The 21,831-nt window shown below is 33.7% G+C and overlaps 1 protein-coding gene across 1 annotated transcript; it reads right to left on the reverse strand.

Annotated features, from left to right (window-relative positions):
* Positions 1-19,716: 19,716 nt before the first annotated feature.
* On the reverse strand, positions 19,717-21,482 carry LOC114278140 (uncharacterized). The gene is made up of 3 exons (XM_082885323.1): positions 20,939-21,482; positions 20,456-20,852; positions 19,717-20,359 (listed from the first exon to the last, which is right to left on the reverse strand). The coding sequence occupies exons 1-3, from the start codon at positions 21,480-21,482 to the stop codon at positions 19,717-19,719; spliced, it is 1,584 nt and encodes a 527-aa protein (XP_082741449.1).
* Positions 21,483-21,831: the final 349 nt, after the last annotated feature.

A 21,831-nucleotide genomic window follows, 5' to 3' on the forward strand; every position in this document is an offset into this window, starting at 1 on the left:
ATGGTTACATGAGATTTAATGTGGTATTTAATAAATTTAATGTGGTAATTAATTAATTAAATGTGTCATTTAATTATATATTATTAATCTTTAAATATTTATGTTTGTTCTATATAAAAAAAGAGAGGTGATATAAATATATAGATATATATTTAATCTTATATTTATATTTATATATATTGTAATTATGTAATATTATATAATAATCATATTAGATTATAATAGGAAATTAGATTATTATATATATAATAAAATATAAGAATTCAACTAGGTGTATGAGTTTATAAGGAACCCTAAGCAGCCACGGGGAAAAGGGCGAGAGACAGAGAGAGAGGAGCAGAGAGAGGGACGGCTGCAAGGAAGAAAGGGGAAAAGGAAGAAAAGATTAGGGTTTTGTTCTGGTGACTCCATTAATCTTTTGAATATTTCTTTGATCTTCAAAATAATATTGTGAGTACAAAATCTACTTCCCTTTATTTATATTTAATTCTTTGTTTTTATTTATTTATTTAATATTAGTTTGATTTTATATTTACATAAAGATGATAGATTGATTTTAATTATTTTGATTAGCTGTGTAGGTAAAGTTTAGGTTTTTTTTTTTAGATGATTGATTAATTTTAATTATTTTGTTTAGTTATGTATGCAAGGTTTAGGGTTTATAGATGATTGATTGGTTATAATTATTTTGATTAGTTGTTTCTATAAGGTTTAGGGTTTTTTAAATGATTGATTGATTTTAATTATTTTGATTAATTGTATATGCAAGATTTAGGATTTTTATATGGATTGATTTTATGATTGTAATCACACTCATGATTATATAAAATTAAAATAAACTTAGAATCCATAGATATTGATTAGAGGATGGATTGATTCGTTGTTTTTATTTATTTATTTTTATTTGATGTTGGATTGATTTTATATTTGCATGTAAATGAAGGATTGATTTTACTTATTTGGATTAGTTGTGTATGCCATGTTTATGATTTTTATATGGATTTATTTTATGGTTGTAATTACACTCATGGTCTTATGAAATTAAAATTAATTATGAACCTATAGATAAATTCCTTATACTCCACCATGACTCCATGAATTGTTATTTTATTTGAGTGATGGGGAGAAAGAGTGTATAAAAAAGTGAGGATTATGAGAGTTGTTTAATGCCTTATGCCCGGCATTGTTATATTTGTCTCATGATGTTGATGAGATGTTATTTATATTGTTGCCTCGTTCTCATGAGTAGACGAGTGCTTTGATTTACGCGCGTACGTATATGCTAACCATCCGGGGAGTGTGAGTCAAACTCGGGACGATATCCCCGTGCAAGTTTGGCTTCGGAGCGGTGTTAGGTATACGGGAGGCACATGGGATATATGTGTAGGCCGGAAGGGGAGGGCCGAAGTGGTGGAGTTAAGGTACAAAAATTTAATTATGAGTTTATTGATTTGTACATCTTGAAAAATAGTAATCGACCTCAATAAATTATGAAATTTGAGGAGAGGCATGTATACGTGGTTTTGGACAACTTTTGTGTTGTAGCTTTTTATTAAAAAGATCGATTAGAACTTATAATCGGATGACCTTGGTTATTGTCGATTTGATTCATTTTGGTAATGCAGATTTTATAGGATGTTTTAACCCATGAAACGAGCTCATTTTTATTGGTTTCGCGTAAACTGAAGTAAAACATCATTCTGCACACTTTTCGTGTTTTGAAATTTTTCGAAAAAAATCATCTTAGGGCAGTTTTGGTTCGTTTTCAGCTTCAGATTTTTCGATTGAATTCTGTTTAGATTTTTATATCAAGTTTTTCTCTTAACCTGTTCAGTTTCTGTTAAATTCGTTCGCGTTGTCCTATAGGAAATTTGATTCTGTACAACTTTCGTTCTTTGAGTTTTGATCAATTCGAATTATTTAAGTATGAAACGGTGTAATTTTATATTTGTTTCAACAAGTTACTTATGATTAAATTATACTAACTTTATTTGTTTTGCAGGATGGTGGGTCTTACTAACTTTTTATGCCAGGCTGACCCACCATATTTCTATTTCTATTTTGTTTATTTTATAATATATTTATATTTCGTTGTGTACGGACAAGAAACTAAATGCCACCGTGTCTCGAGAAACTATCCATTCGTCTCGGTGCGGTTGGAACTACTTGTCTTGTCCTGTAATAAGAATTTAATGTATTTTTTGTTTGTGTCTGGTGGACACGTGGGTGTCAATTCTTGTACTCATACCAGTATACCTGTATACTGACCCGTTTTGTCTCTTGACAACTCGGGTGCGTTCTGTTGAGCGCAGCTGAGCTTCCTTTGCAGGATTAGTTAAGGCTACGGTGGTGACGAGAAGTAACTATAGTTGTTGGGCATATCTCTTAGATTTCTTTTGTTTTCTTGAGCTTAAGGTTGTAATAGTTTATGTATTTATTTATTTTATGACTTTAGTATTGGAATAATTTGGCATGGTTTGTAACCATACTTTATTTAAGTTATTTTGACTTTGTATTGTTACTTTAATGTTGAGGTATTTGTTAGTTATAAATTTATGGTGGATGGTTTAGTTTTTGTTTAGTTTTTTTTGTTTCACCCCTAGGATTTGGATGATGGAATATTAATTGGGGTTTAGTCCTAATTTAATATTTAATTGTCCAAATTTTGGGGCGTGACAGATAAATCCTAGGGGTGAAACAAAAAAAACTAAACAAAAACTAAACCATCCACCATAAATTTATAACTAACAAATACCTCAACATTAAAGTAACAATACAAAGTCAAAATAACTTAAATAAAGTATGGTTACAAACCATGCCAAATTATTCCAATACTAAAGTCATAAAATAAATAAATACATAAACTATTACAACCTTAAGCTCAAGAAAACAAAAGAAATCTAAGAGATATGCCCAACAACTATAGTTACTTCTCGTCACCACCGTAGCCTTAACTAATCCTGCAAAGGAAGCTCAGCTGCGCTCAACAGAACGCACCCGAGTTGTCAAGAGACAAAACGGGTCAGTATACAGGTATACTGGTATGAGTACAAGAATTGACACCCACGTGTCCACCAGACACAAACAAAAAATACATTAAATTCTTATTACAGGACAAGACAAGTAGTTCCAACCGCACCGAGACGAATGGATAGTTTCTCGAGACACGGTGGCATTTAGTTTCTTGTCCGTACACAACGAAATATAAATATATTATAAAATAAACAAAATAGAAATAGAAATATGGTGGGTCAGCCTGGCATAAAAAGTTAGTAAGACCCACCATCCTGCAAAACAAATAAAGTTAGTATAATTTAATCATAAGTAACTTGTTGAAACAAATATAAAATTACACCGTTTCATACTTAAATAATTCGAATTGATCAAAACTCAAAGAACGAAAGTTGTACAGAATCAAATTTCCTATAGGACAACGCGAACGAATTTAACAGAAACTGAACAGGTTAAGAGAAAAACTTGATATAAAAATCTAAACAGAATTCAATCGAAAAATCTGAAGCTAAAAACGAACCAAAACTGCCCTAAGATGATTTTTTTCGAAAAATTTCAAAACACGAAAAGTGTGCAGAATGATGTTTTACTTCAGTTTACGCGAAACCAATAAAAATGAGCTCGTTTCATGGGTTAAAACATCCTATAAAATCTGCATTACCAAAATGAATCAAATCGACAATAACCAAGGTCATCCGATTATAAGTTCTAATCGATCTTTTTAATAAAAAGTTACAACACAAAAGTTGTCCAAAACCACGTATACATGCCTCTCCTCAAATTTCATAATTTATTGAGGTCGATTACTATTTTTCAAGATGTACAAATCAATAAACTCATAATTAAATTTTTGTACCTTAACTCCACCACTTCGGCCCTCCCCTTCCGGCCTACACATATATCCCATGTGCCTCCCGTATACCTAACACCGCTCCGAAGCCAAACTTGCACGGGGATATCGTCCCGAGTTTGACTCACACTCCCCGGATGGTTAGCATATACGTACGCGCGTAAATCAAAGCACTCGTCTACTCATGAGAACGAGGCAACAATATAAATAACATCTCATCAACATCATGAGACAAATATAACAATGCCGGGCATAAGGCATTAAACAACTCTCATAATCCTCACTTTTTTATACACTTTTTCTCCCCATCACTCAAATAAAATAACAATTCATGGAGTCATGGTGGAGTATAAGGAATTTATCTATAGGTTCATAATTAATTTTAATTTCATAAGACCATGAGTGTAATTACAACCATAAAATAAATCCATATAAAAATCATAAACATGGCATACACAACTAATCCAAATAAGTAAAATCAATCCTTCATTTACATGCAAATATAAAATCAATCCAACATCAAATAAAAATAAATAAATAAAAACAACGAATCAATCCATCCTCTAATCAATATCTATGGATTCTAAGTTTATTTTAATTTTATATAATCATGAGTGTGATTACAATCATAAAATCAATCCATATAAAAATCCTAAATCTTGCATATACAATTAATCAAAATAATTAAAATCAATCAATCATTTAAAAAACCCTAAACCTTATAGAAACAACTAATCAAAATAATTATAACCAATCAATCATCTATAAACCCTAAACCTTGCATACATAACTAAACAAAATAATTAAAATTAATCAATCATCTAAAAAAAAAAACCTAAACTTTACCTACACAGCTAATCAAAATAATTAAAATCAATCTATCATCTTTATGTAAATATAAAATCAAACTAATATTAAATAAATAAATAAAAACAAAGAATTAAATATAAATAAAGGGAAGTGGATTTTGTACTCACAATATTATTTTGAAGATCAAAGAAATATTTAAAAGATTAATGGAGTCACCAGAACAAAACCCTAATCTTTTCTTCCTTTTCCCCTTTCTTCCTTGCAGCCGTCCCTCTCTCTGCTCCTCTCTCTCTGTCTCTCGCCCTTTTCCCCGTGGCTGCTTAGGGTTCCTTATAAACTCATACACCTAGTTGAATTCTTATATTTTATTATATATATAATAATCTAATTTTCTATTATAATCTAATATGATTATTATATAATATTACATAATTACAATATATATAAATATAAATATAAGATTAAATATATATCTATATATTTATATCACCTCTCTTTTTTTATATAGAACAAACATAAATATTTAAAGATTAATAATATATAATTAAATGACACATTTAATTAATTAATTACCACATTAAATTCATTAAATACCACATTAAATCTTATGTAACCATACAATTAATAAAGTCAAAAATAAAATAAGATAATAATAACCATAATAATAAATAACTGACTTAAGAAAATTAAGGTCGCTACATATTTAGATTTTAAATTTGTTAAAGAGCGAAAAATGAAACAAAAATCAAATTACTCTTCCTTCTATAACTCCAAGATACAAGCTCAAAACTTGTTTGAAGCCATTTTCGTTTTGTGTCCTTATTTGTCGAAAAATTTTTTTTTTAAAAATGTTGTACCATTGTTTAGTGAGGCTTCGTTTCGAAATAGGTTTTTTTAATAATTTTTTATATTTTTGGTTAAAATATGATGTAAATAAAACTAGTATATTTGGGATGAATTTTTAATTTTTTACGAAAAGATGTGTAAAAAACAACAAAAAAAATTGATTTTTTTATTTTTTTAGTGACTTTTTAACTTTTAAGCTAAAAAAATTACATCTCAAACGAGGCTTGAGCCCACTTTTAGCTCACACAGTTCACATGGCTAACATATCCTAATCTATATGGGTCCTCTAATTTCATTCATTCATGGATGACCTAAATAACATCATCGGCCTTCATGCTCCATTTAGTTCATAAGCAAGAAATGGAATAATCATTTTTTTATAATAGTAAATGACGATTTCATTTACAATGTATTTTTTAATATTTATTTAAGTAAACCAAATATAAGAATAGATATTTTAATGGAATGATTATTCCATTTCACTTCATTATAGTGAATCAAAAACTATCTCAATAAAAATGGAAGTATGTTATAAAATAACGTACAAACAAAAATAAACTAACAAAATGACCAAAGCAGGGCATGTAACTCAAATGGTAGAGTGCTCGCTTAGCATGCGATTTGGTTTAGGAAAATGTTTAGTAACTCAAAATTTTGTAGCTCAAATGGCTCAAATCTGTCAAAACGACATCGTTTTACACTCAAAATCTGTCAAAACGACGTCGTTTTGAGTGATTTAAGCCATTTGAGTCACAAAATTTTGAGCTACCTAACATTGTTGGTTTATTTAATTGCTTATTTTATTTACTATATTTTTTTTCTCGTGAACTTTTCCCAATAGAACTACTTTACAATGGAAATTACTATCACTTCTTCCAAATCATCCTTGCTAAAACAATTAGAAAAATACAATAATGATAGGTGGTCCGAAAATTTATAGTTCGAAACACTCAAAACGATGTCATTTTAAGTGTAAAATAACATCGTTCTAACACATTCGAGCTATTCGAGCCACACAAATTCGGACCACCAAACATTTTTCTAGAAAAATAATTGAGAGCACTAAAAGTGATATTCTAATAACACCACTAATGATGTGGGAGTAGGCGGGGCCCATTGCCTATGCCTTATTTTTTTTTTTTTGCATTTCTAATGCATTAGTACTATTAGTGGTCTTTTTTTAGTGGTATGAATCATTGTTGATACAACTATTACATTAGTTTTAAAATGGTCACTAATATTTTTTTTTTCACATTAAATTTTTAATTTTTAATTTTTTGAAAACATTCCTCCATGAATTTGATATTTCTATGAAAAAATAGGACAATTTTTATTTAAAAATCAATATTATTATTTTGACCTAAAAGTTATATTTACATTTTAAATTTAATGATGTGACAATTAATTATAACACACTCTCTCTCTCTCATATATTCTGTAATTATTAGTCAATTATCTCTGTTATACCTCACTTATTAGTACCCCACAAAAAAATAAAATAAGTTTTTTAACCTAATAAGACAAACACATCACATTCAATTCATAATCATTGCATTCTTTCTCTTATAAAACTCAAAAAAATCACAAAAATCATCCCAAAAGAGGCTTTTTTGGCCCCAGGTTAAAATAATCAAAAAGTTAAAAATCTAAAAAGCCTACCCACTTTCCAAACGAATCCTTAATCTAAAAAATGAATTTAGAATTAGATTATAGAATTGTATATCATCTGATTTAAAAAAAAATATTTTCTATACAAACAAACAAGCATTAGTTTTCACAATGATGCTATATACATAGGGGTGCAACTCGGGCGGGCTCAACCCGAGCAACCCGAGCCCAGCCCGAGTTTTTTTAGGGCTTGGACAACTATATCTTGTAATCTGGACGGGCTTGGGCAGATTTTTGATGCCCGAATTGTAATTCGGGCCGGGCTTGGGCAGAACTAATGGCCAACCCGAGCAACCCGAACCCGAATTCAATTTAATATAATATATAATATATAATATATATAGAATTTAATAAATTATGTAATATATAATATATAATATATATATATATATATAATTTAATAAATTATGTAATATATATAAATTAAGTAACAGAGTTAGTCTTAATTTTTATTTTTTTATTTTTTTTGGTTAGTCTTCTATTAAGTAAAAGAGTTAGTCTTAATTTTTATTTTTTATTTTTTTATTTTAGTCTTAATTTTTATTTTTTATTTTTATTTTTTATTTTTTATTTTTTTTTTCGGGCAATTCGGGCAACCCGAGTTCAAAATACAAAGCTTGGGCCGGACTTGGGCAACAATGCTCGGGTTCATGGTCGGGCTTGGGCGGGCTTGGGCAGTGCCAAATACAATTCGGGTCGGGCTTGGGCAGACCCCCAACCCGACCGAACCCGCCCGAGTTGCACCCCTATATATACATACTCTAAAAATGTGTGTTATATATAAATTATGATATTTAAAAAAATAATAATATTGAGGCATTATTTGGAAAGTGGGTTTGGAATTAAAATAGTCACAAAAAAGAAAATAGGTTTTTTAGCTTAATAAGACAAAACATCTCATCTAACTCATAATTATTACATTATTTCTCTTACAAAAAAAAAAAAACCAAAAAAATCAAAAACTCTTCCCAAACTAAGTTTTTTAGCCCAGACTAAAATAGTCAAAAAAAGTCAAAAGCCAATCCACTTCCCAAACCAAGCTTGAGTCATAACCAAATAACACACAGCCTTCGTTTGGCAACTTGGGTTAGGTTAGGTTTGGGGCTATTTTAGTCACAAAAAGGCAAAATAGGCTTTTTAATCTAATAAGACAAAATATCACATTCAACCCATAATTATTATATTATCTCTCTCACAAAAGTCAAAATAGCAAAAAAAATTTATTCCGAACGAGACTTTTAATCCCAGACTAAAATAACCAAAAAATTAAAAAGTCAATACACATGCCAAACGAACCTACATGAGATATAACTGAGGTATAGCTAAATATTTTTTTAATGCCATAATTAATCTCATAATAAATCATAACAAATATTATAATGATTTATAATCAAATCATAATTATTATTACTATACTAAGGACTGGTTTGGCATAGACTATATAATCCATCTTTTTATCTTTTTATCTTTTTTCCATCACATCACCTCTCTACTTTTCTGCACATCTTTTCGTAAAAAGACAAAAAGTACACTTTTTTAGGACACGCCAAACCAACCCTAAATTTCTTAGATGTCAAGTCTTGTCATAACTGACGATATGCTACACATTCCAAAATAGGTCGGCAATAGGTTATCTACACTATAAAATTTCTTTTTGAATCAAGAAAAATGTTTGAGAGCTTATTTGAGGATCATTCCCAGGACTCTTGGGTTCTCTCCTTGACACTTTACTTGTAATAGTGGAGATGCATCTTGAGATCGAACAGTCTAAATTTGGGCAAGAAAAGCAAATTTAATTTTTTTTTTTTTTTTTTGTATTTTTAAATAGCCAAATCTGAACCGTTAGATCAACTCAAAATGCTTGCATCTCAACCGTTACAAGTAAGAAGGCATGGAGAGAGCCCAAGAAGAGGATCTCAACTCGACCTCCACACTCCTAAAGTAATCCTGACCTTCTATGTATATGTAAGGCCCACTCAAATATGTGTAAAGTCCACCGTATAAAAAATTTAAATTTGTAAGAGTCTTGTAGAGGTGAGAATCACAACTATTACTCTTCAATCAATTCAACTGTTGAAATTATACAAACTCAAAACCATATTTATATTCTCCATTCAAAATTTCTGTCATACAAATTTAAAATCTCACAAATTTTGTCAAAGTTTTTTGTTTCCTATTTATTTATAGACAGTCACTCTGTTTGATTTTATTTTTAGAATTCATTTTTTAAAATATTTTTTTTTATTTTTACTGAATTTTTTAAAATATTTTAAATAATTTTTTAATTTTTAGTCATACCAAACATAAATATATTTTAAAAAATATAATATTTATGATTTTTTTTAAAAAAATTCACTAAATATAAAAAATATTAAAAAACATATAAAAATTCAGTACATTTTTTTATTTTTGTGTAGTTATTAATTTTTAAAAAATATTTTTTTACAAATATTTTACTATTTAGATACATTTAAATAAAGTATATTTAAAAAAGTAAAAAAAACTACTTAAAAGTTTAAAAATATTCACTAAAAATAAATAAAAATATGAAAAGTAAAAAATTCAACTTTTAACAAATTAAATTCAAAAAAGTTAAATCCAAAGGCTGAGTATTATTTATTTATAATTCACCCCAAAAATCCACACTCCAAAAGCAATTAGGGTTATTACAATAGCATTACTGGGCACAAGAAATTAGGGTATTCAGCAATCTCAAACTGCAAGAGAAAATTCAAGCATATTCTTTGTTTTTATTTTCCAGGAAAATTATAACATCTCCAAAACAGAATCACAGAGCTCGATTTTGCTTTCATTCACTTTCTAGACACAGTCCGAGAATTTTCTCTTCTCCTCTCGTTCACACTCAACGCAACCACTCGTCCCATCAAAAATCATATAAAGATAGAAAAGAACAGCACTGCAAATCGTCGCAACAAAGAAGAGAGACAATCCATACCCTGGATGAGGAAAATAGGGTCCGACTTGGAACACGACTCCGAACGCAATCGAAGAAAACAAGAACCAAATGGCGAATTTCAATAATTTCTTCTTGATCGATTTCTCGTGAGGAGGCAATTTGCGGTACGCCAAAGTGCAGTGAGCCAACATGACAGAAGCAGAGTAAGCGAAGACGATGAAGAATAGCAAGGCATAGTCGGATCGATTGTAGGCTCTGTACATTGCTCCGATGCTGTTTGATGCTAAGAAAAAGTGAGTGATTGAAGTGAAAAAGCTTGAGTATTCGCGATTGTTGCTGGTTCGGTGAGTAGTGGTGTTGTGAGACATTGGGATTTTTATTGTTGTTCTTTTTCTCAGAAACTTTATTCGCATTATGTGACACACAATTGTGATTGTTTTCGTTGATGTGACTGGTTCTGTATATACTTGTAATCTTTGGAAAGTGCGTTGAAGTTTCGTGGATATTACTTTCCGATGTACCTAATAAAAATAAAAAAAAAAAAAAAAAATTAAAATTAAAAAAAAAAAAAAGAAGAAGAAGAAGAAGAAGAAGTTTCTTGGATATTACGTGGTAGTGACTAAGGCCTCGTTTGGGAACAGACTAATTTAGTAACTTTTTAGCTATTTAGCTAAAAAGGTAGGTAAAAAAAATTTGTATGTTTGTGATGACTTTTTGGCTAATTACGAAAAGATGTGCAAAAAGTAGAGAGAAAAGAGAATCTTTGACTTTTTTGTATGGATTGTTGGCTTTTTGGCTAATTTAGTAACTTTTTGACTAATTGGCTAAAATAGCCTCTTGCCAAACGAGGCCTAAGAGTATTTTTAAAGAGATAGTTAAACAAGGTTTGTTAGGTATTTTAGTCAATGTAAGTTTAATTTTGAGCTCCAATGGACTAGCTACTTTACCATCCTATTTCCTAAAGGCTCTCCAAATAATTATGTATGCATATATTTTAAATTTTTGTATATTTATGTCTTGGATTTGAGATTTTATATTATATATATATATATATATGTGTGTGTGTGTGTGTAGCAATTTTATGTGTTCTTTCAATTCTGTTTGATGAATTACGGAATAACTTATTTTGTATTTTGTATTTATTTTTCTTCTCATTGTACAGGTTTTGTATGTTTGTATGGGTAAATTTATTATCATTGCAAATTTATATTAGTAAAATATCAACAATTAGTATTTTTTTATTTTAAAAATTAATTAAGTTAGTTTAAAGGGTGAATTACACTAATAATCTCTATAGTTTGGGGTTTGTGTCACTTTGGTCCATGACTTTTCAATTGTGACACATTTGACCCTGAATTTTGAATTTTGTTCTAAATAAGGACAATTGAAGATATTATTAGATTTTTTAAGGGCAAAATCATTAATTTGATAAAATATAAATTAATTTGACAAAAATAAATGTCAAACAAATATTTTTGAATTTTTAAAAATTACTTCTACCCACTAAAAATAAAATTATGTAAAATTGATAAATCTTTTAGACATTTATTTATTTATTTTTACCAAATTAATTTTTATTCTGTGTTTGGATGATGATCATGTAAAATTAGTTTTTAAAAATTAATAATGTAATTTTTATTAATTTTTATCAATTTTACATAATTTTATCATTGGTGGATAAAAATAATTTAAAAAAAATTAAAAATCTTTTTTTGACATTTATTTTTGTCAAATTAGTTTATATTTTATTAAATTGATGATTTTGCCCTTAAAATTAAACAATGGTATCTTCAATTGTCCTTATTTGGAACAAGATTCAAAATTCAGAGTCAAATGTGTTACAATTGAAAAGTCAGGGACCAAAGTGACACGAGTCCCAAACTATAGAAACTGTAAGTGTAATTTGCCCTAGTTTAAATGATTAGCTAAAATAAAGAGCGTGATTGGAGAACACAATAACTAAAGTAATTAGGTAAAATAAAGAATGCATTTTTTTTTGTACTTTAGGTAGTGAAAAATAGAGAGTGTGGTTGGAGTTGCTCTAAGAGATGGTTTGAGATGATTTAAATAAGTATATTTTTTTAATTTTTTATGAAATATAGATTGGGTATGGATTGGATTTACAGTGATGTGACAGAGAGGTGATATGACTTAAATAAGATAGTAATTTTTTTAACTTTTTAATTTTTTTAAATTATAACAAGGAAAATGAGCTGGACCCCAATGGGGGTGCTGAGGGTCATCTCTGATTAGCTCAAAAATTGTTTTTTTTTTTTTTTTTTGAGCCAGTAACGCCAACTGTCACTGAGGGTGCTGGGGGTCGCCCCTACTGGGGGTCCCAGCGTTGCCCTTATAACAAATAAGGCCTAAAAAATTCGAGTCTCAAGGTGAGAGGGCGGTCCCACTTCAACTGAACTAAATCTCGGTTAGAATTGATTATATTTTTTACAACAATGCTAGAGAGCCACAATTTTTGTGGCTACAATGGCTCAAAACTGTCAAAACGACGTCGTTTTGACATGTTTTGCACCCAAAACGATGTCGTTTTGACAATTTTGAGCCATTGTGGTCACAAAAATTGTGACGCTCAAACATTTTCCTATTTTTTATTGTTGCATTTGAATGACAAAAGATAAGAATGTGATTTTTAAGAAGTCATTTAGGAAGCTGAAAAAAGAAATGAAGAAGTTAGTTTTAAATTTTTAATTCATTTTGGATCGAATAATATTAGGAATTATAAAAAAAAAAATATCATAAAATGTTTTATGAAAAATTTTCACCCTTTAATTAGTGTATGTTATTTTATTATATTTGTAATCCAAGAATAGAGAATCTTTTATGAGTCATTTTATTTCTCATATTTTTCACATGCAAAAGGATAAAAAAAATCAAAAAATGTCAAAAAATCAACTTTTAACCAACTTCTAAAATCACCCCTCACTTATTTCGTTTAAATAAAGTAAATAATAAAAAAAGAAATAAAGTATTTTATTTTACTTTATCAAAATAATCTTTTATATGTTTGCTCAAAAAAAAAAAAAAAAAAAAAATCAATGCTGGTATTAGTGCTCCAAATGGAGCACTGAATCAGTGCTGTATAATATAACACTATGATCATTATTATAACTTTAAAAATAATAATAATAATAATAATAAGAAAAAAAAAAAAAAAAACTCACTTCACTGCCAAAAATACATTCCATCTGTTTCATTTTTTGAAGTAAAGGCATGAGTACGTTACACATTTGTGCATTATTAATTCACACCAATACTATGGATTACAATGGCATAAGAGAGAGAAAAAAGAGACAGAACAATGTAAAACAATGTTGAAAAGGTTAAATTTCTTAGTAGTTTTTGTATTATTTTTTGGTATTATTTTGATTTTTATAATTTTAATTATATTGATTTTAACTTTTAATTTTAAATTTGGTATTATTTTAGGAGGAATTGACTAGTAAATCCCCTTTTTTGAACTTATGGTGTAGATGGTCCCAAATGTTTTCTTATGCACCATTTGGTCCTCATGTACATTGAATGACTATAATGCCATTAAGTTCAATCCCGTGTAGGGGTTTCACTAACGTAACAGATGAATGTGGTTGGGTGTCACGTTGATGGATTTTGCAATGTGGGAATCAGACCCACGTGCCCCGACCCGTTAATGTTTCAAATCCCCCAAATTGGAAATACCACTCAATTTGGTATGTAAATGAATATTGTACTAAAATTGAGGGGTGAAAATCGGTGGTTCAAAATTCAAATTCAGTCAATTGTAACCCACACTATAGATTTGGTGTGGCTTTACAAAGATTTGGAGATTCAAAACGTTGCGTCTGGATTTGCTTTGGTGTTTCTGCAGTCTTTGGTTTGTGATAAACAGTAAAGAGTGGTGCGACGTGCCGACCGTGCGACGTTTACGGGAATATTACGGCGGAGGAGTACCTTACTCACACTCGTCAACGATGACTGGTAAACTTAATTACATGATTTTATTTATAGAATTTATGTTCCGATTCGTGTTTACAAAACTTGTTCACAGTCATCGACGATGAGTGGATTCTATCGTTGTGGTTGTTGATATATGTTACGTATGACACGTTTAAGTGCTGATTATGTTGGGCAAAATCAAAAGGTTGTAGTGCGTAGTTGTTTACGTGGGTAAGTGTGTGGTGTCGCAATCATAAAGACCAACTGTATTTCCTATTAAAACGCTGAGAGTGGTGGGGTGTGTTAATAATGTAGTGTGTGTGTATGTGGGCCTTCCAATTTTTTTGATGTGGTTGTAGTTAAAATGTTTTATTGTCTTTGAGATGTGTGTTGGGCATTAGTCTACGTAGGTGTGTGGATGTCAATGTTGCGTTGGTTGGAACGGTAAGGGATTGTCGTCACACATTAGATTTGTATTCATGTGAAGGGAAAAATATTGTGGGGTTACGTCGTTATTTGCATGTGGGCATTTTGAAAATACGATGTGTTACGTTAGGTTGGTGTTGGTATGTCCATTCCGTTGTAACTGTGTGATATGTAATTTCCGTACATTATAAAGTCAAACTTTAATATAAAATGTTATGTGAAAATATCGTAATGTTGTTATTGTTACTGGTTGGACGGGGTTACTCCAATATTTTTTTTTTAAAAAAGTACTTGCTACTGTGAACAGTCTTTTTGTTGTAAACCCTGTGTGTGTGGTGTTGACGTGTTATAATAGTGTAAGGTAGTTACGAAACTTTTTTGTTTTGAAAGTTATGCTTTTGAAACTGATATTTGATTTGATTTTTTAAATGCAGGTGGTAGGAGGACAAACAGTCCATGGACGCGTTCATGTGAGTGTAAACGTCAAGATGCAGCCAACAAAACAATGGCAAACGAACTTGTGGTACGTAGACAAGGACGGATCTTGTTCAAACAGACAAAAAATGTTAATCGTCCAAGTGTGACACCGAATCTTAACCGTACAAGGCTCAACTTTCGGTCGAACATTGCAGGCATTGTGAAGTTAGTGTACGTGCTTAATCTGCGAGACGAACACCTTATGCACCTTAAGAAAACACCGTTCTGGTTGATGTTTGAAGCAATTTTGGTAAATCAACTTGACCACGCGGACTTCCGCAAAGGGGACGACTTGGTGGTAAATATCATCCGGCCGTACAATGCGTGGGACAGGATGTTTCGCATTGGAGGACGAAGCGTGTGCGTAAGCGATGAAGACATCAAATTAATATTTGGGATACAATGTGGGTTTGGTTGCCTTGATTTGACCCCCCGACCTAAGCCACCGTTAGATTTCGTACAACGTAGGTGTATTAACACTAGTCGAATAACCTCGAAACTGATACGGACCCTACTAGTCGAAGCTGCGGAGGGCAGCACTGCTCGTGATGTGGAAGACACTGTGAAGTTGCTATGTTTATATGCTTGTGGGAAATTATTCTTCTCAAATTCTGGGGAAACAATCAGCTGGGCTCTAATTCGGTATGTGGATAATTTGGATGCAATGAAAACCTACGATTGGACGGGGGCAATACGTAGCTCATTGATGAGTTCGGTGAGGGAATTTTATCGAACACCTGAAAAAGTCACCGGAAGTGTCGTCGCATTGATTGTAAGTTTGCTTTTTTTTTTTTTTTTTTTTCCTCTGGGTGTGCCATTAATTGCAAGTGATTTGTTATATGTTGTACGCGGTGTAGTCATGTAGCTAATATGAATCGTATTGTTTGTTGTGTGTGATGTGGGGTACAGTATTGGCTCTGTGAACATTCAACGATCATATCACCGAAATCTACAGTCGCGTTTCCCAAGTTCCTGAAGTGGGATGTTGCTACATTAGTAACAGCGACACGTGGGGTCAATCTATCAGGGCCTGTGGATTTTCAGGTAATATTAAATTGTAGTTATGATTGTATTATACGGGACATCGTTTCATAATTGTTCATATATTTGTTATGTTGTGTTTACAGGTGAATGCTGGACGATTGATGAAGAAAGACTATGAGGTTAAGTTTTTTGAGATGGATGGGGTAAACTGCGGTAGGAGTGTTGGAAATGCAATTGAAGAATTCGGTGGTGGTGTGCATGAGGATGATTTTGTTGATATGGGAGTGGATGGTAATGTGGAGGGTGTGGACGGAGGAATTTATGGTAGAAATGTAGAAAGGGGTTCGTCTTCAGTCCGTTTTCAGACACCAACTAGGGATGTTCCACGAAACACAGGCAAGCACGTAATGGATATTGGGATACACGTTTGCTACGCTACGGAGAAAATTGTGGAGCTTGAAATGCAAATCAACGAGAAAGACATTGTGATTTCAGAGTTGCGTGCAGAAGAGGACAGACTGAGGCAGACGAATGAGGTGCAAACGTTGCATCTTGTTGGAGGTTTTGGAAGCTTGATGCAAGCAAAGGACGATGAGGTGAAGAAACTCAACACTCAAAATGCTGAATTGCAAAGGGCAATCAACGTTTTGGAGGATTAGCTTGCGGAGCGCGAAGTCCATAACGTGACACAAGCTTTTCGTCATGTAGACGTGATTGTAAACGGTGTGAATTATGGTTTGAGTGGAAACGAACATGTTGCAGACCTAACAAACAATGCCACCCCCAACAGAGTGTTTGCAGTGAATGGGGATGCAGTTCCAATTTGGGATGTCACACCGGTAAAGGAACAAACAAACAGTGTTAGTGAAATGCAGCATGGTGTAATGCCTGGAACAGAGGTGGTGGTTATTAGTCCAAACATGGCAGAAGGTGGTAGGTTGAATGTTGGGAAAAGTTCTTTTATGTAGGATGTCAAACGCAAAGAAATGAAGGGGTTTACACTGACGGGGGTTGTGTGCGTGGGTGTAAGTGGACAGACGAGCAAATCGAACGTGGTGCATCTTCCTTTATCCATGAGTAATGTAGTCTGCAATGCCAGTAATACTGGGTGCACGGATGTAATTGAGGTGGACGATGTTGACGTAAAACCAAAGAAGAAGTCAGGATTTGACATTAACAACAGACACGCGGTGTGGAAAATGATGATAGCTGCAGAGAAAAAGAAGATAACCGACGCGTACAACAGGGATGGTGATAGGTATGTACGGAGTAAGTGTTTAGGTTTATTGTTGCTAATGTAATACGTTTTTTTGTGCGATGACGTGTGTTGTGTGTTGTATGCAGTGATGTGATGTGGGACGGGCAGGGTCATGGTGTTGCTGTGTATTTCACCGATGTGAAATCACTTGTGCGTCAATCTGAGATACGGGGGAATGTAAGTTGCGTACAAGGGGATTTATTTAATCTGTTTGATGTTTATTGTTTTTTTTTTCCAACCATGCAATAATCCAACATGTGAAAATGTCACAGGTGATCGATGCATATGCTGTTCTGCTAAATGTTGAGCAGGAGAGGATAAATGAGGGCGTTGATGCTGCAGACAAATCTTATTTCTTCAGTAGTATATGTCTAGTAAGTTTGTGACTGTGAATGTTATGTTTGTTTATGCGATGTAATAATGTGTAACATGTTCGCATGGTGATGCAGGACATGATGAAGAACAACAACGTACGGTCAAGGAATAGGTATGTGTTGGACAACCTGTGTGCAGCTAAGCTCTTCCGTTACGTACATTTCCCACTTTGCAAAGACTCACACTAGACGCTGGTCGTGTATGACACTGAGGATGGGAGTTGGAAGCATTTTAACTCGATGAGGCCGAGGAACGGAATTGTAGACATACACTACATGGAGGCACTTTCCCTGGTAAGATTTGAACATGTTAAATTGTATGGGTGTGTGTGTCCACATGACAACTGTATTGGCTGACTTATGTATGCGGTGGTGTAGAAAGACATTGTGTCAGAGGTGCAGAGGCAGACCATTGGAAATGAGTCGATTGATACCTAGGACTATGACCCACCGTTAGAGTTAGTTGCGGACTGTCCACAACAATGTCCTGAATCGTAAGCAAATTTTAATTTTCTTAACGACAAACCCTGGTACAGTACATGAATTGTCTTCATTTGTACTTATGACATTAATAACATGTGAGGTGAAATTATTGGACAGGCTTGACTGTGTTATCATTGTGTGTGCTGTGATACGCCAGTATGTGCGCTATGTGGAAGTTAGAAGATCGCTATATGGGGGCAACTGTAGTGTGTTGTGGGCGATCATGGTGAAGTCTTTTGTGAATGACCCGCTGTGTGGATTGAAGAATGATCTGGATTGAGTGAGGGTTACGCACATATGACGTGTTCACAGTGTGTAGGGGCGCACATACAATTATTTTTGGGTATAATATTAGGAAGCTAGAATGTGGGTTTTCCAGATTGTGTACGCTATGATGCGCAGATGTTTATCTTTTAGGTTATGCACATTATATTATTTAGCACAGATTATGGTTTGTTCATATTGGTAGTTTAGTTTGGTGGATGGTTGGTCGTGAATTAGCGGGTGACGGGCATGCACAGCATTCTGTCTGAAGTTAGTTGGAATATTTTTTGGGTAAATATTATGATATGTTTTGCTTGCAATTCTGTGTAATGTATGTGTATTGTGATGAATGATGTGCTTGTCTGCAAAGTATGTTGATTGTTTTATTGCTCTGAGATATGCATGAACATCAGTCAGGTGTGCATGAGTGGAAGGGGTTGAAAATATGCATGACAGGGTTTTAGAGTGATGTGGGATGCTGTTATTTGAGATAGTGTGTATGTCGTACGACTTTGAGTACACGGGTGGCGTATTGTAATTCGTTATTGGCAACAGTGGTGATGTTAATTTGCGGGAGTGTGGTGTAAATGGGTGTTCTAGTAACTGTTAATTGGAGTTAGGAAGGCATCGATTTTGTATGTGGGATGTACGTTGTACGTAAGTTACATAGTTGTGTGTTTTTCGCATTATGGGATGTCATGTACGATACAGAAAGTTGTGTGTGACTCGAAGGTATACAAGTGTATGAAACTAGAATGTTACTGGTTGATGGGTAATGTGTCAACCAAAGCAGATTGACATTGGTTTACTAGTTAATAAGCCACACGTTCCAGTCCATTTTGTTGAGTGAACATCAGTTAGGTGTCAATGAGTTTAAGGGATTGACTATCTGCATGACGCGTTTAGTGTGATGTGGGATGCTGTTATTTGAATTAATGTATATGTAGTACGATGATGAGTATGCGTTTGGTAAATTATAAGTAGTTAGTGTCGACGGTGGTGATATTGATGTGGGGGTGTGTGGTGTGAACGGGAGTTTCATTAACTGCTTATTAAAGTTAGGGAGGCCACGTTTTCATAATTTTGTCGTTGTGTGTACGTTTATATGTAAGTAAACTTACACGCACAATACATGTAGGCAGGGTCTGCATTCATGTGTTGAAACACAAAAACTTTCATAAAATTAAAATATGGCTTAAGCAAAGGTACGTAGAATATATTTGAGAAAAAAATAAAACATAACAAAAACTGTAAGCCAGTTGTACTTATAGGCGAACACAAACATTCATCTAATAAGTTATTAAAATACTAAACTGTATGTGACTATCACATTCTTACTTAATGGTATGCACGAAGTACACAACCACTTAAAACGTACTAAATATAAATTGGGATGTCTGACGTATTGGGATTACGTCTAAATAGGTTCTTTGCAGGTCTTCTTGTTGTGGTTTCCCATACGACCACACCTTCCACACCGTATTTGTTGCACATTCTCACCTTTAGACGGCATTCTCTTCTTCTTCGGCCTCCCGGGCGGATGTTTGACGTTTGGTGGGTAAATGACGTAGTCGGTGGGGTTGAATGGTGGTTTTTCAACTGTTGGTATTGGGTAGATGGTGGGCGCATACGTCAGATGGTATTCAGACACATGGAACCAAGGTACGACTATGTCGTCAAGGTTTTTCCCATTTTTTCGCACTGCGACAATAGCATGCGCACATGGGAACTCATTTATTTGCCATCGGAAACACGAACATGTACGGCTGGCAATGTCCACCATAACAGATGGGAATGAATGGACCTCGTACACGTCGTTATTCGCCTGACTCACTTTCCATGACCGACTTTTGTTGTAAGCTTCTTCTAGGCGGGATTCCATTGTGGGACAAATTGTGCCTGTCCATGTGTGGGCCGACACCCTCCGCTTTGCCATTTGTCGCATAATCTGACCTCTAATGCTGTCAACCATTCTAGTGATTGGTAAATTCCGTGCCTCGCGAATCCAAGGATTGAATGACTTGGCGGCGTTGGAGCTCATTTCGCCGTATCGTCTACCTCTACAAAGCCGAAGGGGAAAAATTGTAAAGAATGAAACATGCTCGTTTGTTGTTGGGTATGTTCATGTTTGCGTCGCGTAACGGAAATATCCGTACCTGAAAAATTCGTTTGCCCAGTGTTGTGGATGTGCATCCGGAAGGAATTTCGTGGCAATGGCTTTTCCAGATTTTTGAAAGTCGTCGGCCTTTTGATTAAATGTTGTTATGGTGGGTGCGTATGCACACTTACGGAATTTGCTGACAAACCCAATCTGATGCATGCTGTTCACATAACGTAGTTTGTCTCGCAGATTTCTCTGTAAATGTTGGAGGCAGAATGCGTGGTGAGATGTAGGGAAAAATGTAGGCATTGCTTCCATAAGTCCCACGTTTCGGTCAGACACGAACGTGAGTGTCCTGTCACTGGGTACCACGTTGGCAAGATGTTGTAAGAACCAATCCCAATTCGCGTTGTTTTCAGAGTCCACAATGGCATAAGCAAGCGGGAACAAACCTATTATAAATGATGAGAATATGAGTAGCGTGTACAATATATCAAACCATAAAAGAAAATTGTTTTGAAATTTAAATGGGTCACACCTTGATTACTGTCTTTCGCTGTGGCAGCTAGCAAAAACCCTTTGAACCTGCCTTTCAAGAAGGTTCTGTCGAGGAAAAATAATGGACGACAATGACAAAACCCATCAATGCATGCTTTGAACGAAATAAAAAAATGGCAGAACCGGTAGTTGTGTTCATCGTAATCAATGTCAACATAACTCCCAGGATTGTATTGCATGACGGCTTCACGATACCAACGCAATTGGTCGAATGATACGGAATGGGCGCCGAACAATTCCCCCATTGCCTTCTCAACCCCTAACCACGCAACTTGGTAGTTGACGTCCAACCCATAATCATCTTTCAAATCTAACATGACATCAGTTGGACGTGTGAGTGGTCTGTCCCGAATACGAGCTGCGATAATGTCAGCAACCATATCAGATCCAACCCTTGGATGATTTGATGTCCGGACGGATACACCGCAACTATGCACACTGTTCAATTTGCGAATGTAGAAAGATTGATTCGCTTTCAACACCCGAGCATGTACAGACCACGTGCATCCCTTATCCTCCAACATGGAGCAGACTGCTGTGACCCGTACGGAATCGTTCTTAACATATCTGAAATTGAACCCGAACTCCACGGCGTACTTGCACAAAACCGTACGAAATTCGTGTGCACCCCCCTCAAAGCATTGACCAACATGGGTTAACCCCCGCGCCCATGATTCAGTCAGTAGTACTTTGTTCTTGTGGGACAGAAATCAGGCAACAAATCAACCTCGTCATCACTTTGTCCTTGGTCATTAACGATTATTCCGGACACCGGGTTGGGTTGCATATTATGTTGTTTGGTGGCCACACTTACACTATCCAATCTTCCATGCTGATCAACCAACACACAAACGTGTTGCAACCCGAACGATC

The sequence above is a fragment of the Camellia sinensis genome, chromosome 8 (genome assembly GCF_055761805.1).
Source record: "Camellia sinensis isolate YWXY chromosome 8, ASM5576180v1, whole genome shotgun sequence".
Taxonomy (NCBI): Eukaryota; Viridiplantae; Streptophyta; class Magnoliopsida; order Ericales; family Theaceae; genus Camellia; species Camellia sinensis.

Bases quoted from the DNA above. Each gene is read 5' to 3' on its own strand.
- LOC114278140 (XM_082885323.1), bottom strand. From the start codon at position 21,482: ATGTTGGAGGATAAGGGATGCACGTGGTCTGTACATGCTCGGGTGTTG. The intron at 20,853-20,938 runs GTGTGACCCATT...CATTTATAATAG, and splicing joins AGCGAAAGACAGTAATCAAG to GTTTGTTCCCGCTTGCTTAT. The intron at 20,360-20,455 runs GTACGGATATTT...TCGGCTTTGTAG, and splicing joins TGGGCAAACGAATTTTTCAG to AGGTAGACGATACGGCGAAA.